Source organism: Mercenaria mercenaria, unplaced genomic scaffold (assembly GCF_021730395.1).
Source record: "Mercenaria mercenaria strain notata unplaced genomic scaffold, MADL_Memer_1 contig_4008, whole genome shotgun sequence".
In the NCBI taxonomy this organism is placed as follows: Eukaryota; Metazoa; Mollusca; class Bivalvia; order Venerida; family Veneridae; genus Mercenaria; species Mercenaria mercenaria.
This window is the reverse complement of record NW_026462204.1, coordinates 1-18,940: the sequence shown is the minus strand read 5'-3', so window position 1 is coordinate 18,940 and position 18,940 is coordinate 1. Positions and strand designations below refer to the sequence as shown.

Here is an 18,940-nt window from a genome sequence, read left to right as displayed (position 1 = left end):
ACTCGCTAATTGTTTTCGTGCGTTTAAGAAATTTCCCGAAGAAGAAAAGAGAATACCTAGATATTTGTAATCTTTCACATTTTCTATTATTTCGCCATTTATAGTGAAGTTGTAGTTTTCAGGTTTGCTCGTGCCAAATATAACAATTTTTGTCTTTTGCATATTGATTGTTAGTTTCCATATTTTACAATACTGATAGAAATCATTTAACAAATTTTGAAAAGTTGTTGCATCTTCACTAACTATAACTGTGTCATCTGCATATAAAAGTATGAAAATTTTAAGATACACGTTGATTTCGCCATTGTTTTGATTTAATTCAATACTGGTGTTGTTTCTATTTAGATAATCTTCTAAATCATTGAGATATATTGAAAATAAAACGGGGGACAAGTTCTCTCCCTGTCTTACCCCGCAGAAGCTTTTGAAAAACGGAGATATATTACCATTTAAAGAAACACATGATTTAATATCTGCATACATATTGAAGATTACATTAAAAAGCTTTCCGTTTATTCCATTTTTAAGCAGTTTGCTCCAGAGTCCTACCCGCCAAATTTTGTCGAAAGCGGCCGTAAAATCGATATACGAGCAAAAAAAGTTTCTTTTTTTGTGATCTCAAGGCATCAATTAGAAATTTGAGAGTAAAAATATGGTCTGTGGTTGAAAATCCTGATCTAAATCCGGCCTGATTTTGATTAAGAATGTCAAAGTTGGTAAGAAATACAGTTATACGTTCATTTAAGACAGCTGTGAATAATTTCCCCAAACAACTCAGTATTGTAATAGGTCTATAATTCGCCGGATCGAGTTGCGAACCCTTTTTTTTTTGTATATTGGCATTATAGTACCGATAAGCCATTTTTCTGGCAAAATTCCACTATCAAAAATCTTATTAAAAAAACTTACAATAAATTGGTGTCATTATAGACTGTGTATTTTTAATATACTCATTATAAATGTAATCTTGCGGCGAAGCTGCTTTATTGTTATTGCTTTTATTAATCATTTTTATTATCTCCCTTTCCGTGATTGGTGCGTTTAAAGTATCGTCCTCGGAAATAAAACTCGATTCCTCATGATTAATTTGTTCGCTATCACCATGACAAGGCTCAGAATTTACGGCCTTAAAATGTTCATAAAACTCATGTATATCTGGCGTTTTATTTTGAGGGCATACGGTATCTAAATTATTCAAAATTTTCCAGAAATCCTTAGGCTGCCTGGAATGCATTTCTCTCAGTTTTCGTTCGTTTCGCGTTTTATGCTGATACATGAAAGTATTCAGTGTTTGTTTATAAACTCTAGCGGCGCGATTTAATTCTGCTTTATATATACCTTACGTAAAGGAGAAAAGCCGAAAACTGTCCATTATGTGAAAGAATGGACAAATCGAGGCGCAACGCGCCGAGATTGTCCATTCTTTCACATAATGGATAGTTTGAGGCTTTTCTCTGACTTAAAACACGGTCCTCTCGAATAAATCAAGATTGTCGTGATATTATATAATGTCCCTAATATTGTCCTCTTTGAGGCAAAGACAAATCATTGATTTGTGTCTCTGTGCTAAGTAAAAATACCAAGTCAAATAAAGTTTAAATAAGATTGCATGAAATATTTATTGCAATGAAAAGATTTTTTTAACACTAATGATATGCAGTGTTGATTTTTAGGACAGTTTCGAACATATCACGTTTTGTCATATTTACATATGATTTGAAGTATCTTTACAAAAAGTAAAATTTAGCTTGGCCTTATGATGTATGTATTAATAGTTTTCCACGCTTTGTTCGTGCTGAGTTTGCAGTTTTATATAGATGACAGGTCCAGGGGAAGACATTCTAAAATGTATGTATATGTATTTTATATCATTATTACAAAACAACCGTTCTTATCTCGCAATTACGTTGTTTTCTATCAATTTTATTAGAAGACAATAACACGTATTATATGAGACGTTTACTAGTTATGAAAGTTAAAAACAAAAGAATGTATTGTTAAATTAAAATCATTGCGGCCAAATTTCCCTGTATACCGAAATACCGAAACATGCAGTAAAACGATAAGAAATTTGACGTTTTTAGTGTGTTTATTTGTTTGTTTGTCTTTGTAGTAGAAATGTGAAATTGCACATTTCTGAATGTCAGTTATGACAAAAAAAATTAACCAGGTGTTTTAGCTGGACTATTCAAAGAATAAGTAAAGCTATTGGTTTCCAGTTTAATTCTGCCCATGGTTTTCTCGTTTAGAGCCCAACCATTATTTTATCCGCTTTTCAAGGAATTGCACTTTGTGCATCATTGAAGGTTCCATGTGCACCGCCGTATGAACACATGGTACAAAATCCAGGAACACTGGTTAGGTTAACTGCCCGCCGTTATATGACTAAAATACTGTTGAGAAACGGCGTTAAACCTAAAACAAACAAACAAACATTGGGTTAAATATCATACGTTCCACATAAGGGTTTTTTTATTGCAGCTACAAATTCTGAAAAAAAACACGTTGCAGTTTTAATATATTTCGAAACTTTCGAATTTCAAAGACTGATGTATTCACACCTCTCAACGTACAAGGTTGTTACTATACCTGTCCATTATTAACCTGTACCTGTCCATTCTTAAAGTATCCATTATTTTAAGAATGGACTCTTACAGGTTAATAATGGACAGGTATAGTAAAATAATCGTGTGTATAGAGCGGTATCGGTACAATAACCTATATAATGGACAAAACTAACAAAGGATTACGTCACAACCGTGTTTTAAGTTTAAATAACACTTAGTTAAACCCATATAATAAAGCCGGGTATAAAATAATCAAGTATAAATTACTTTACCAATCTAAAGCTATAAAAATCGATTTTATTATGCAATTCATACCAGTATATAACATTTTCCTTCATTCCATTTTTATGAATGTTCATTTTCTCATAGAGATACTGAAATAATGTGTTATTATGATGATATACACGACTGTATTGTATATCTACGGAAGCCTGTATGTGGCACCCTGATGGTGGGATGATGTCGTCTCTGTCGGGTTGCACAACACAACAAGTCGTCAAAAATGTGACGAAAAAACTCTATACACCACGTCATGTTGTCTTAAGATATGTCAACGTGTCGAGTTATTAAATCACGACAAAATATCATTTTATATATGTCGACTTCAAGTAACATGCCTGCCGGCATACTTCATGTCGACATACGGTAAACAATGCAGCAAGTTGTCAAAAAGCATGACAAGAAACCTCTGTAAATATGTCAACTTGTCGTGTTATTAATGTAAATTTACAACATCATTTTACCGACAAAATAATATGTTGTATATGTCGACATCTAGTAACATGCATGCAAATATACATCAAATCGACACAACCAATCAAATTCGGAAGGAATGTTACAAGAAGTCGACATACACAACATGCAGGCAGGCATGTTACTTGATGTCGATATAATAACATGTTATTTTGTCGGGATTAAATAACTCGACACGTTGACGTATCTTAAGACAACATGACGTGGTGTAAAAAGTTTTTTCTTCATATTTTTGATGGCTTGTTGTGGTGTGCAGCGCGACAGGTACGACATCATCCCATCATCAGGGTGCCCCATACAGGCTTCCGTATATATCCGACATTATCCATTTTACTGGATTCAGGTTCAAATGACACAAAATTGTTTCATGAACTAAAAAACTCAATACCAGTTCAGTTCAATTAATGTACCATAGATTTTAGCCACTATGCTGGCATTTTTGTTCTGACATTATACAGTTACTTTTCTTGGAAGATTACAGAATACAGCATAAAGATAAGCCAAACCCTAGTATTTGTAACACCCTCGGCACACTTCAATGAATGCATTAAACTTAAAGTCAAATATACTTTATGAAATGAACTTACTATCGTCTTCGAGAGGGCCTGCTGAGAAGCCAGGCTGCTGAGGCAGCTCTTCAAACACTCTCTGCAGCTGCTGTAACCAAATTAATGACAAAAAATAACAGATATAGCCTAGAGCGTCATTTGTTACTGCTTTGTATATATCAAACAGTGATCATATTAAGATAAACTTACTTTTTTTGAATGTTAGCGGTATTTGGTAAAACAAATCTGTAGCAATACCAAGTAATTTTAATAATTAATGGTTCACTGGAGATCAATGCCTATCCCGTACATTATGTCTTAACACTGTCAATCTTAACACTGTCAATCTTAACACTCTCGAGAACAAATGTATACATGTACTGTAGTGGTAATTATAACAAAACGAGGGCTACATCATAAACATAGAAGTTAAAACTACGTTAAAATTCGCCAGATATATTCTTATTTATAAGGGTGGTTTGACATTGTTGTGTATATAAACAAAACAAACAAATATACATGCGGAAATGAATTAATTTAAAGTAAGCTAATATCCTTATATAGTTGGTAAGTAATACATTCACAGATTCTACGATTCATATAAAAAAAAAAGTAACGTACCTTCGACAGGAACTTTAATGCCATATCTTCATGAATAACCTACAATGTTTACATCCAGAAGGGAAGTTACTCTAATAATATTAGATGTATGGTTACTCAAGCATTGTCTGGTTCATTAAGTTCTTTTAAAGGTGGTTAATCAAATTTTGGTCAACTAATGGATCTGTTCAAAACTTAACCAGTTGATCATTTACACTTATTTGTATTCACCAAGATTTTAATGCGCGTCAGATTTTCACTGGAAAGGGTGGTTAATCCAATTTTTTGTAAGAAATACTAGATTTGTTCGAAAGTTTAAAAACTGATATTTGTGTTCAGTGAGTGCTAAATACATCTATTTATGTCCCTGATACATGTTAGATTTTCACAGATTTTTTAAGGGTGGTGGGGCGTGGCTAACGCCGTTTTTTCAACAGTATTTCAGGTTTGTAATGGCTGGCAGTTGATTAACCTAACCAGTGTTCTTGTACCAGTACAAACCTGTTCTCCACAAGTAACTGCCAACTTCCCCACATGAATCAGAGGTGGAGGACGAATGATCTCAAATCGTCACGGAGAACTCACGACCCCCGTGATCCTTAGATCTGCGCTCTCACTATTGATCTAAGCGGGCGGGTGTGTGCATAAGGAATGACAAGAACATATTAAGAACTTGTGTATTAAATTTGTAAAAAACTTGCATTTAAAATTATACATCATCATTCTCTCACAGCAGAGGATTACAATAGTACCCTAGTTCGTCTCGGGACTTTGACAAACCTCTGACGGATGAGATTAAACTTAAATAGAAATGCAAGTTGTTACAATTATTATAACCTCCATTTCTATAGATTGGAAATGAATTTAGTATAACTTGCCTTCTTACCAAAAATAAAAAATATTGAGATGTTATGTTATATATAAGAAAAATAATTGTTTAGAAAAAACAACACCCTCTGAAAATGCTGCCATGGAATTTGCTCTAGCAATTACGCGTATATGAAGACATTTTCTAATGAATAAAACTAAAACCTGGAAATTCACAACGGAAGTGGTCAAGATCTTTTCTTTCTCAATACAATAAGCAATAAAACTAAGCCACAAATAAAACTGCACATCCTTATATGCCTCATATTACCATATTTTATTTTGTTCAACTTCACATGTAACAGTGAATAATTACTTCCTATACCGGTGTAAACTCTCCTTAGACGGTCACCCAGAGAAATTGCCGTGAAATTATTTCTGAAAAGGAGATACTCATTTTTTCCGGTAAAATCATCCGGTAAAATCATATCAAGGTAACTAGCCCGCCTGCATGATCAAATTTATCATCAGTCTTGTATTCATTAAAACTTGTATCTTTGGGGATTTTCGTATACGCAAATTTTCAAAATATTGCACCTTCAATTCAATGTTTTACTTTCATAAAATACTAAACAGAGTCACTATCCTAATACTTAGCATGCTATTAATTAATATAACTAATCAGATTTGTTTGAAAATGAAGAAAGTAGGCAATGTTTACTATACGGTCATTGGTCAATAATACAAATAACACAAATTTCAAACTTCTAGCAGCTGAATCTGTGATTACAAAGAAGCCTGTGGTTTTGAATGTGGTTATGAGTTGTAATCTGAATACTAGTATCTGACAGAAAAAAAAAGTGCAAAATGGAGAAAGGTCACTATCCTCTAAATCATTAAACGATGTCATTACTCAATGATAGCAGGACACTAAATTCATTTGGTCTGGTCAATGTCCTCGAGTTTATCATTAAAATCACTAGTAGTTCTCTGTGAGGTAAACTTTCATAAAATGAATGATACCTTTCAACTTGAAACCCGGTCTACCGTATTCAATTTTTCTTTGAATATTCTGAAATATCTAAAGGACATAATTAACAACTTCACCTCCTTAAAGCATGCCACATTTAAAAAATGTACATCTTGTAACATTTGAGATACTGGCAAAAACTATATATCTGTCAAGCCTTAGGTATATAAAACCAAAACGGTACATGTTGAAGCATTAGTTCCATTTCAGTTTTCTGAAAACTGGTTCGGAATACTCGAGTACACCGTACTTTGATGACAAATATCTGGGGTTATTACAAAATAATATAAAAAAATGTATTCCGTACTTGCAACTGAATTTCAAATATCAGGACAAGTGACATACGTCACTATCGACTTTTATGAAGGTAACTCGTCTTCACATTTGCATAAGTAGACCTATGGGTGCCGTGGCCGAGTGGTTAAGGTCCCTGCCTATGAATCACTTGCCCCTCACCGATGTTGGTTCCAAACCTCGATTGGATATGTGAGGATGGCCTCCAGCTGACTTTATGGAAGGCTGATGGTTCTACCATCGCACCTACCCGTCGGAGACGAAATAATGCCCGGAGGAGTACCTAGGATCTTCCCCTGCCACGAAAACGCTTGAAAAACCACCATATTACCTAAAATTGTGTCGGTCTGACTGTAAAACTCAACGACAAAACAATTGGACCTATTAATGTATAAACCTGTCACCTGCAAGTCTACATGAAGTGTATTTAATATCGAAAATATAAAGGGTATTTGTTTGTTTCAATGCTAAATAAACATTCAGGGTATTGTTATCTGTGCACGTGGAGCTTGGTTCTGATTAAAATCATAAAAAATACAGTGGACATCGGACATTTACATTACCAAGGACGTATATTGAGATTTACTGTATACGTCTTTGTTACAATGTTAAAAAGTCTATTCAACTCATGAACAAACATTTCATCAAATTTTCACATTTTTTATGAAACTTCTATTTAATAAACCGTTGATCAACTGTTATTCTTGTCAAAAGTATGCGTTTCTAAAAAAAAAATTCTTTGAAATGTGACAAAATCAATTTAACATCCAGTTATTTCGGGGTGGGAGTCACATCATGGTCTAATTAACGTTTATTATAAATATAGAATCTAGCGACCGATCACAGAATTAGAATCACAGAAAGAACATAATCAGTGTGCCCATACCACGTGACTTTGACGTCATTTTATGGCTAAGACGGCAAGTCAAATTCCATCGATTCGATTCTTCAAAGTGGCGTAAGTTCTTTATTTCTTGATCAAATATGACCAAATAAAGCGCAGGCTAAGGAAAAAATTGAGTACTTCACTCACAAGTAAACGGTTTTATCAACAGATGAACAGTTTTGGCCTGAAAACGGGAAAACTGTTTTGTTTAGAGAAAATGAGCATGGTAAGACGGCAAGCAAGAGCCCTTTTTGACAGAAAAACGGATGATTGTACACATCAGAGATGTCTCACGTATTACCGATTCACAGGAATTTAATGCCGGCTCTGTGGGAGGCCTTAATTGACAAAAATGCAGCAGAATTATTTAAAAACTTTTAAAAAATCCAAAATATGCTAAGACGGCAAGTCCGCTAAGACGGCAAGTCATTTTTATTAGATATACCTAGTTGCACCACTTACGTAATTCAACACTTCCGTGGTTACAGGCCGTCCATCCTTCTATCAATCCGTCCGTCAGTAACATTTTTACTATGTTTCATCAATGCTTGTGAAATAAAATAGAGAAAAGTGGAAACTTTACAGATTGCCCAACACGACAAAAAACGAAAATGTTGCAGGCTCGGTTTGATTGAGCCTGTTCATGGACGGTAGTGGAAATGCATGCTACCGTCCACGCCCTCTAGCCCGGTTGAGCAGAACTCAACATTTACCCATGCTAAAAGTACAATAGCAGTTAAGAGACATCCGCAGATGTATTCAAACGGCGGTGAACATGGAACCTTCAATGAACACTTACATAAAAGTTCAGTGACATTCATTGATCATCTTTCATCTCCTCCTTGAATCACTAGTGCTGGGCAAAAGAGATATGAACGGTTTATCCTCACTGTTTTCTCATTAAGGCAAAACAATTATTTTAACTTTGGACCATACACCGTTTTTGGTGGAATTACACACTATCATTGAAGCTACCATATGCATCGCCGAATGAATACATCATCGGATGTTGCTAAATTGATTTTTAGGTTGAAACCACGAAGTGGTTGACACTATAATTACCGTATTCCAGAGCTAGCAAAAATATCAGACTAACCATTTTCACTGAAAGACAGATTAATCCGCAGTAAGATTTTTTGCCCGTTTTTTCGGGCTAATCGACAGATATTCTTATTGATGTTTTCTGAACATTGTTCTACAGTCGGTTGATATTTTCATACATATGTAAATACAATAAGGTTAAAGAATGCGTCATTTCGTATTAAAATTATGTTTTTAAGTCTGTTGATCCATCTAGCATGACTAAGTTGAAAAGCGAAGGTGTATTCCTTTAAAACAATTCAGAAAAACCGCAGACGTGACCGAAGCGCATGAAAATATGCCGTTAAAAAATAGTTCAAAAAAATAAGAAAGATTTCTCTAGTTTAGCCTTAATACATAATGCACTCGTCAGTAATAAAACAGCATATGATCTTAATCATTTTTTCTAGTTGTATAGGATATAGATCTGCATGCGATTCTTTCTACCTGTCCTGATTCGAATGACAAGGGAGATCACTGTGTAGGAGTGAGCTAAATGATAAACTGCTTAATTTAATTTAAAAAAAAATAAATTCTGAATTACTTCCCTTTATTCTTACTTTATCCTTATTTTTGAACAGCTTTTATAACGACCGATTCATATTATTTATTTTAACATTTTACTTTATCGTTTTAATATCTCTGTAAGGCTGATGCAAAACTAAGTCAAAATATTTGTTTAAAATTCTTTCTTATAAATAATTATATCTGTAGTATATTAATTGCTACAGTGTTCCACTATTGCATGGAAAGCTACACGTTACAGGTTAAAGCCCTGCTCCGCGGCTATTCAAATTCTTTTGTGTGTAAGCAACCCATGATTACAATAGGTAACAGTTAACGGCCACGTGCCAACCTTTAGTACGCAAAACCACAGGTATTTCATATAGAATTCATATACAATAGACTCTATTTTGACAGACGTCACTGTTCATAGTCAGGATTTTCATGCTTTTTCAGTGACAACTCAAGGTTAAAAGGTAAGACGGGAGCAGGGCTTTAAGGAAAATGGTCGTGCTGCAAGTACACGTCTGGTTAACCTACCTATTTGTCTCGATATTTAATGTAATAACCTATATTAATACTTAAAAGATAAATAATTGACATTCCTTGCAAATCCTGAATACATTTAGATGTTAGGGGTACTTTACTTTGACTTTTAACAACATTACATCAGTTCCGGATTATTATAATTGTTATTGAATTGAAAAAATTACGTGAAAGTTGTCATTTTGATCAACGTTAATAAAACAGAGTAAAAGCTAGAGAGTTTTTAAAATAGATTATGAAGCAAAATAGAATCAAAACAGTACATAACGAGAATTTATAGTAGGTTAAAAATCTCATCAGAGCTAATGTTACTTGTAATTTGACTTTCCGACTCAATTAATAAATCTTATCTTAATATATCAAATGTTGGTGTTTGCCTGATGTGAAGTTTCTAAGTATGTGTGCCCGATAAATGAAACTGTTTGATTTCGTTTAAGCAAAATTGAACCAAAGCATATCAACGGGGCATTTGCGTCTTCTCCGATGATTTTCATGTGCATAGTTCCTTTTCTTATCTCAAAACTGCACGGAAGTCGAAACAGCAGGATCTTGGGGTAGATACAGGTCTAGTTTCCAGTTTGGCGGACCCCACTGACTTCTACTGTTGTTGTAGCAGGGTCGGTCGTTTGTACAAACATTTTTAACAAAGAGTGGAGTTTAAAGACAACAACCCATGAATTAAAGAAGGAATTACACGCCTCAACACGTGTATCATTGAAGGTTCCATGTTCATCATAGTTTGAATACATCTGCGGATGTCTCTTAATTGCTTTTTGTACTTTCAGCCTGTGTAAATGTTGAGTTCTGCTCAACCTGAGGCTAGAGGGCATTTCCACTACCATCCATGAACAGGCTCAATCAAACCGAGCCTGCAACATTTTCGTTTTTGTTGTGTTGAGCGACCTGTGGAGTTTCCACTATTTCTATTTTAATATGTGATATCGTGTTAAATTTTGGGGGAAAAAATAAGATTTTTCTATTCTACTCAATACTTTGAACACGTTACATAGAAATATTTTTTAAAGCATGTCCTCTTGCTTATAGACTGAGTTAAGAATAAGATTCTTATTTGTCAAAACATTATTCTATATATCTGAAAATTGTGTTTTTGATTTGTGGAAGTCGACAAAATGACTCTTCTTAATAAGTAGCCTTATTTTTAATACATAACAATTTGTCAAGAAAACATTCACTCAAACATTATATGTACAACAGACTTGTGAACATATAAAGCAGTATTGATTAGGTTAAAAATGTGTATTATTTGTTGCCTGCTGCTAACTGTATATTTGTTCTTTAGTTTTCGAAACGCTATAACATACTTTAATCCAAAGACCGACACGCAGAGGTACATCCAAGATGGTATACATGTGTAGCTTTTGAATTCTTAACCATTCTAGAACAGTTCTCACTTATATGCCAATCCTGCTAGAGCAAATCATAATTCTCGTTTAATTTATCTATTAAGCCTCACAATTTAGCAACTGTACCAAAAAAAAAACAAAAAAAAAAAAAAAAAAAAAAAAAAAACATATAACGTACAATGTAGTTCAAAACATCATATTGACTTCACTTATATAACGGTTCTTTGATGTTTTCCTATAGTTTTGACAAGAAGTAGAATGATCTTTTATTGGTAAACATCCAATGACCGCTTGTAGAGAAGTGCGACTCCATAGACGATATTACTATAAAAAATGACTTGCCGTCTTAGCGGACTTTCCGTCTTAGCGTATTTTGGATTTTTAAAAAGTTTTTAAATAATCCTGCTACATTTTTGTCAATTAAGGCCTCCAACAGAGCCGGCATTAAATTCCTGTGAATCGGTAATACGTGCGACACCTCTGATGTGCACAATCATCCGTTTTTCTGTCAAAAAGGGCTCTTGCTTGCCGTCTTACCATGCTCATTTTCTCTAAACAAAACAGTTTTCCCGTTTTCAGGCCAAAACTGTTCATCTGTTTAAAAAACCGTTTACTTGTGAGTGAAGTACTCAATTTTTTCCTTAACCTGCGCTTTATTTGGTCATATTTGATCAAGAAATAAAGAACTTACGCCACTTTGAAGAATCGAATCGGCGGAATTTGACTTGCCGTCTTAGCCATAAAATGACGTCAAAGTCACGTGGTATGGGCTGATAATGGTAAAACATATGAGATGTATAATGTTAGATCATGTAAAATAAGTCACCCCGATAAGCCGAACAATTAAGCATGGCTAATTAAATATGGATCCAGATTAATTAGAGGATCTTACATTCAACAATCAATATTCAGAGTGACAGACAATTTAATTTTTTACTAGATTCTATTAAATAAATTTTCAACATGTTATCTGGAACAACTGATACGTATTAGACTTTCCTGATGTTATGTAAAATAAAAATGTGTTATAAGACTTACTTGTTATGGTTTCCCTCTTTGTATACTAAAAATGGAGCATAATCATTATATTCAATCGACGTGGAGAACAGTAAACGATACGTAGCGCTATGACCTCATCCCGATTGCCAGGTTGGGTACTTTCGGTTTGTGAACATCGGTTATAGTTATGCCCCTTGATACGAGACCGGAAGTACATGCGCTTGATAAAAATAGTTCGCACAGAGAATTTCTTAGATACAAACTTATTCATAACTTTACTAATTGGAACAAAACTGAAACAATAATTCAAATTAAGGCCAAAGATACATTTTTTGTATTATATTGACAACAGATTTTCCTGTTTTTTCAGTGTTAGATCATTTTATTACTACACCGAGACACAGTTAATTGGGAAGTAACGCGGTTCAATACACAAATAAATACATTACAGCTGTCAAGTGACCGACAGAGAATATTATTCAATTTAATCATAAACTGAGAAGAAAATGGCTCAAAAGAGGTTAAAAAAGGTACGTGAATGTTACTTTGTATTAAACATAACAGAAATAAAGTTTTCACTTTCATGATTTTAATAATAATTTTGTAAAAGGCTGCCTTTGTAAAAATTTATCATTTGTTAGGTACAGTACACTACAGTTTTCAGCACATTCGGATCATTTTTTTTTTACAATGTAGATTTCAAAATGTACTTAAAACATTCGCTATAAAATAAAACAGATACGATCGTGTGTTTGAGTTTTTGCTAGAATGACTTGAAATCTTGGGACCTAGCACAAGTTCTCACCAATTATGGGAAAATCCTAATTTTAAAGTGATTAAATTTTCTATACAATGAAACTTCACACGGTCATAAATAAACATGTGGTTTTTGATAAGGTGAAGTAAACCATAAATCTGCATGGTTGTTTTTGAGAATTGCCCCATGATTAAAGGCATCCGCACATTACGTACAATGCTGATTTAAAGACATTATTCATGTTAATTGAATTTAAAGGCACTGCATGACCTCCGAATCGCAAGACAACAACGAAAAATTTAGGTATCAGACAGGCCCGGATCCAGAACTATTTGACTGGGGGGCACCAGTCTGTAATGAAGATGTCGCCGCCGAGGCGCATAACGCTGAGAGCGGGTAGGTACAGGAGCGGGGAGGAGGGACTTCTGCCCATGTTAGGGGGGTCAGGGAGGTCTCACCCTGGAAATACAGTTATGAAATGGTGACCTCAGGGGCATTTACTGCATACTTTCCTCATTTAAGGGGGATCAGGGTCAGGCTCTCCCCCTGGAAATTTTTTAATTTCAGGTATGAAATGGTGACCTCTGGTGCATTTTTAAGTCTAAATTTGTAGGTAATGCTCTTAATGGGAGTGGGGGGGGGTGTCAAGGGGCTCTCCCCCTGGAAAATTTTGAAATATAGGTATGAAATGGTGGTATCTGGAGCGTTTCTGGGTCTAAATTTTGAGAGTATATTATTCCTTTGCCGAAATAGTTGGATGCACCTTTGATAAGTATAGGTCACTTAAATTTTCAGCCAACTGGGGGGGGGGGCACGTACGGGCCCTCGGCCCGGCCCTGGATCTGGGCCTGTCAGAAAATTATTGTAATTTCTTATCTGACATTTTATTGTTGCCATCCCTCTAAAAAGACTGTCTGACCCTTCAGTCATCTGTCCATATAGAAACATTCTGTTGTTTAAACTATAAAGCTGAAAACATTACTGAAATTTACTATATAATACGCCACAATTTCTACCTAATATGCAAAAAAATTTGCCTATACAGTTTAGGTAAAGTTCGAAAAAAATCTGAGGTCAAAACTTAGTTAAAGTCATAAGGTAAAAACATAAACACATGACTTTATGTTCTTTTCCAGGAATGTAAAGATATAAACATCGACCCTCCACCTGGTTGCTCAGCTGGCCCAGATGATGATAATTGTAAGTACGCTCATAAACTCCATGCTCATGTACCAAAACACATTCTACTATTCTACTGCACTAAAACACCATGTTCATATACAAAAACTCTATGCTTATATGATATACCGAAATTTCACCCTCAAATGTCAAAACACCATGCTAACATTAGGATCATATACCAAAACACTACGGGGGCTTCCGTGGTTAAGGTGGATGACTCAAACCACTTGCCCCTCACCGATGTGGTTAATTTGAGCCTCGCTTGAGGCGTAGAATTCCCCGTGTGAGGAAGCCATGCAGCTGGCTTAACGAAGATCAGTGGTTCTACCAAGGTACCCGCCAGTGATGAAAAAAGGCACAGAGGGGCACCTGGGGTCGTCCTCCACCATCAAAAGCTGAAAAGTGGCCATATGATTTATAATTGTGTCAGTGGTGTGATGTTAACCCCTGCCCCCCCCCCCCCCCCAAAAAAAAAAGAATAAATAGATAAACTAAAACACTATTCTCATATACCAAATCATCATGCCCTTATGCCAAAACCCTATGCTTATATAACAAAACATCATGCTCATATACCAAAACTGTACGCTCATATACTAAAACATTGTACTCATATACCAAAACACTGCTCATATACCAAAAAATCATGTTTATATACCAAACCTCTATGCTCATATACTAAAACATCATGCTCATATATACCAAAACACTATGCTGTTATACCAAAACATCGTGCTCAAATTATACCAAAACATCATGCTCAAATTATATCAAAACATCATGCTCATATACCAAAACATAATTCTGATAATTATACCAAAACTCCATGCTCATATACCAAAACATAATGCACATGTATCAAAACATGCTCATATATCAAAACATCATGCTCATATACCAAAACGTCAAGCTCATATACCAAAACATCATGCTCATATACCATAACATCACGCTCATAATTATGCCAAAAAGCTGCAAGTAGTTACTTGTTTAAGGTTATAAAACTATTCTGACATAAATCAAAACAAAATGAATTAAGGACGTCAAAAAATTGAAAGCTGATTTTTTCAAAAGTCCATAATATACTTAGAAAACTCGGCAAATAAAAATATCATATGCTTGATTTTTATCTTGACTGCTTTGAAAAACTTGGACCTCACACAAGTTTTCATAATGGGAGTCTGTCTCAAAATCACAGCTTTGATAACATTTCCACCAATAGAAATTTTTGTACTGCAGTGTAGATTGTAATGAAACTAATCACAGTCATAAATTGTAATTGTACTTTTTATTACCTTTTCAGTATTCAGATGGTCAGCCTCCCTTACAGGACCAGTAAGTACAAACATCAGATGAAATCACATTATATTAGATATTATCTAGTTTTAGAGGGTAAAAGACAAGTACTGTTTTCATTACAAAAACTTATTATTTCTTATAGTTCATTGAAATTTTAAAATTCGTTGTCTCACTGCCTTTGCAAGATTCATGGAGGTAAGTGTCTTGTTGCATGATATTTGAACCACAGCTGCTTTTAAACTGTCTTTAATCAAGCTGGAAAGTTTTTTTTAAGCTGGCTTACAGAAGGTAGGTTTTTTCTTCCTAAACATTTGTCCGCTGCCATGACTGGCCCAGAATTAGGTAAGCTGGAAGAATTGAATTTTGATTTAAGATGTTACTTTGAAAGCTGGGTTAAAAGTAGGTATGACACACTGAATGCAATTTGGATAAAAGTGTTACATATCCATTACATTTCGCTTAACCCTTACTGCTGCTGAATTTCTATAGTGAACTTGACGTCTTTCAATTTGGACAGTACCAGTAACTATTAAAAGGGGTGTTTACCAAAAAGATACTGACTGAATTGCAAACAGTGCAGATCATCCGTGCAGTCTGAGCTACACTGGTCGCAAAGGCAGAATCAATCGTGTCCAGCATTATAAGGGTTTAAAGTGTTACATTTAAATTAAAGTTGGACAAAACTGTTCCTAATTCATTGCATTTGGGATACTTGTAAGTGTAACATAATATATCACAAAGAAACGTAAAGCATTATGAAAAGAGTTCTTGTTAAATACAAGTGAATGTTTATGCACCCGAGTGTGATCATTTTAGACATAAGAAACAGTCTTTTTTTTTTTTTAAATATTAAATTAAGACCACTTTATTTTTAACCCGCCCGCTTAGCTCAGTAGGTAGAGCATTGGTCTACGGATCGCGGGGTCGTGAGTTCGATCCTCGGGCGGGGCGTATGTTCTGCGTGACTATTTGATAAACGACATTGTGTCTGAAATCATTAGTCCTCCACCTCTGATTCATGTGGGGAAGTTGGCAGTTACTTGCGGAGAACAGGTTTGTACTGGTACAGAATCCAGGAACACTGGTTAGGTTAACTGCCCGCCGTTACATGACTGAAATACTGTTGAAAAACGGCGTTAAACCCAAAACAAACAAACAAACAAACAAACTTTATTTTTACCAAATCCAAGGTTACTAAACTATGATTGAAGATCTAGCACCTTACTGAGAATTTTGAACTCATTCTTGGAATTGACCAATTACAAAGCTGCATTGTAAGACTGGTCTCCAACGTCAGATTCATAAATGAATGAGTCCTTCTAAGCTTTATAGACTGATTAACAATACAGTCAAATTTTTGGTCTGTGACTCCTGTCTGAGGCTTTATTGTTGTTTTTATTGACGTTACAGTTGTAATACTTTTTTCTAAATTATAAGACAGTTTTGAAACTGGGTCATCTGTGGTTAAAACTAGTTGACTAAAGTCATAGAAAAACAATTAATGCTAGAGGCCACTTTTTGTACCTGATCTACATAAATTAGGGTCAGGATATTTGTCCTAAAATGAAATTTTGGTCAAATCAAACATCTGGGGTAGACTAGATCAATTGAGCAATACAGGGCAAAATTATGTTGAAAACTGAAATGCCTCGAGGAAGGTTATACTTTGTATGAATATGTCTTATTTTATCTTTTTTCAATAATTTGCAGGAAGGAAGCCCATACCAAGGAGGTGTGTTCTTCCTAAAGATGATGTTCCCAACAGATTATCCTTTTAAACCTCCAAAGGTAGTATGATAATTTCCAGTTATTAAGATTTGACAGTACTGTATAATTCATATTTTATGCCCCTCATGTTGAAGATGTAGAAGGTACATGTATACATATAGTTTTTGAACTGTCTATTAGTCTGTCCTTTTTTTCTGGACTTAATATTGCAACTTCATCTGAATCTTGTGTATTCAACTCCTAGTTTCCTAACAGTTTAAAACAAAACTTAGTGTACTAGTGTACATCATTAACATCAAGTGGACATGCATAATTATTTTGTTGGGACTTTCATGTCTGATTATTATTTTTGTGAGTTAAGCCCCTTTTTGGGGAAACAGTTTTGTTTCAGATGAGACTGATTTTTAAGTAACTATTGAGTATTAACCTTATTTCATAAAAGCAGAAAGAAAGGCATAATGTTATGCTATAGATGATAATTGATATGAGCCGCACCATGAGAAAACCAACATAGTGCATTTGCGAACAGCATGGATCTAGATCAGCCTACGCATCCGCGCAGTCTGGTCAGGACTCATGCTGTTCGCTAACGGTTTCTCTAATTGCAATAGGCTTTGAAAGCGAACAGCATGGATCCTGACCATACTGCGCAGATACACAGGCTGGTCTGGATCCATGCTGGTCGCAAATGCAATATGTTGGTTTTCTCATGGTGCGGCTCATATATAGTGATGGTTGTTTTTTGCCATTGATTCAGAAGAAATAATACATAAGAAAGGATTCTTGGTTTCAACTACTTTTGCCATAGGCTTGAATTGTTCTGTTAAAAATTATTACCCTATCTAATAAGTCGGAGCGTCTATTTATCTCTGTGCTATATTTTCAGGTTGTATTTGACACAAAGATATATCACCCAAACATCAACAATCATGGTAATATATGTCTGGATATACTGAGGTCTCAATGGTCTCCGGCTCTTACTGTAGGCAAAGGTAGGTTCATTCATTCTTGTTTTTGTTCCTCACTTAATCAAGTTGGATTTTTTTTCAGATTTCTATTACGTACAAACTTAAAGGACATTTGAGCACACCATGAGAAAACCAACATAGCACATTTGCGACAAGCATGGATCCAGACCATCTGCACAGTCTGTTCAGGATCCATGCTGTTCGCTAACAGTTTCTCTAATTGCAATAGACTTTGAAAGTGAACAGCATGGATCTGGTCTGGATCCATGCTGGTCGCAAATGCACTTTGTTGGTTTTCTCATGGTGCGGCTCATTTCACATACAGGTATATGCTGAAACAGAACTTAACTGAAAAAAAATAGAATTTATGGTCAGTTGACTGTTTCACATCTTTGCTGAAATTTTAGCAAAATGTAAAACAAAACCGATATGAAAAGTATGCACAAATTTAAATTTTTGGGTAACTGAATCTGGTCTGAAAAAAAAAGTGAAAAAGTCATTTTTTCCTCAAGTCATTCAACTTACACATTTTCGCCCAGATATTTTGGTCAAAAGTTAGCATATAATTATGTGAAATTGATTCCGAAACGAAAAACAATATCAGTTTGGATACAGTTGCAGGTTGGTGTATGTATGAAGTGATCCATATTAACCACGACAGTTGCACAGTGGTTCGAATTTTGTTTGTTTATAAGTTCTTAATTGATCATGTAAAGAGATCTTAAATCTTATTCGTGATTGTGCTTTCTGGGCAATGCTACTAAGTGGGGACCCTGGCTCAGACTTAGAACCTCTGATGGTTGAGCCACAAAAACTATATCAAATGCTCATCCGCAGTCTTGTTGTTTTCACAAAATAATTATATTGACATATTCTTTGAAAAAAAATTGTGAATTATCTCTTAACTGACCACAAGGCATGAGACATTCTTTTTCTGAATTTAACAATCATGTGATGTTGTGCCATGTGCCAGTGCTGGATTGTACTTCTAATTTCTATATTATTTTTTGTCCCCAGATTTCTTCACA

The 18,940-nt window shown here is 34.8% G+C and overlaps 1 protein-coding gene and 1 long non-coding RNA gene across 2 annotated transcripts; one reads left to right on the top strand and one right to left on the bottom strand.

Annotated features, from left to right (window-relative positions):
• Nucleotides 1-3,583: 3,583 nt before the first annotated feature.
• On the bottom strand, nt 3,584-12,233 carry LOC128553583 (uncharacterized). Its single transcript, XR_008369380.1, has 3 exons — nt 12,018-12,233; nt 4,490-4,528; nt 3,584-3,977 (listed from the first exon to the last, which is right to left on the bottom strand). It is a non-coding gene; the product is annotated as an uncharacterized LOC128553583 (long non-coding RNA).
• Nucleotides 12,234-12,355: 122 nt separating this feature from the next.
• On the top strand, nt 12,356-18,043 carry LOC123564741 (ubiquitin-conjugating enzyme E2 D4-like). The gene is made up of 5 exons (XM_053534760.1): nt 12,356-12,508; nt 13,872-13,935; nt 15,221-15,252; nt 16,927-17,004; nt 17,831-18,043. The coding sequence occupies exons 1-5, from the start codon at nt 12,485-12,487 to the stop codon at nt 18,026-18,028; spliced, it is 396 nt and encodes a 131-aa protein (XP_053390735.1). The 5' UTR covers nt 12,356-12,484; the 3' UTR covers nt 18,029-18,043.
• The last annotated feature ends 897 nt before the right edge of the window (nt 18,044-18,940 follow it).

Coding starts and splice junctions, on each gene's coding strand:
- LOC123564741 (XM_053534760.1), top strand. CDS start 12,485: ATGGCTCAAAAGAGGTTAAAAAAG. Junction 13,936..15,220: donor TGGCCCAGATGATGATAATT/GTAAGTACGCTC, acceptor TTACCTTTTCAG/TATTCAGATGGTCAGCCTCC. Junction 15,253..16,926: donor CAGCCTCCCTTACAGGACCA/GTAAGTACAAAC, acceptor AATAATTTGCAG/GAAGGAAGCCCATACCAAGG.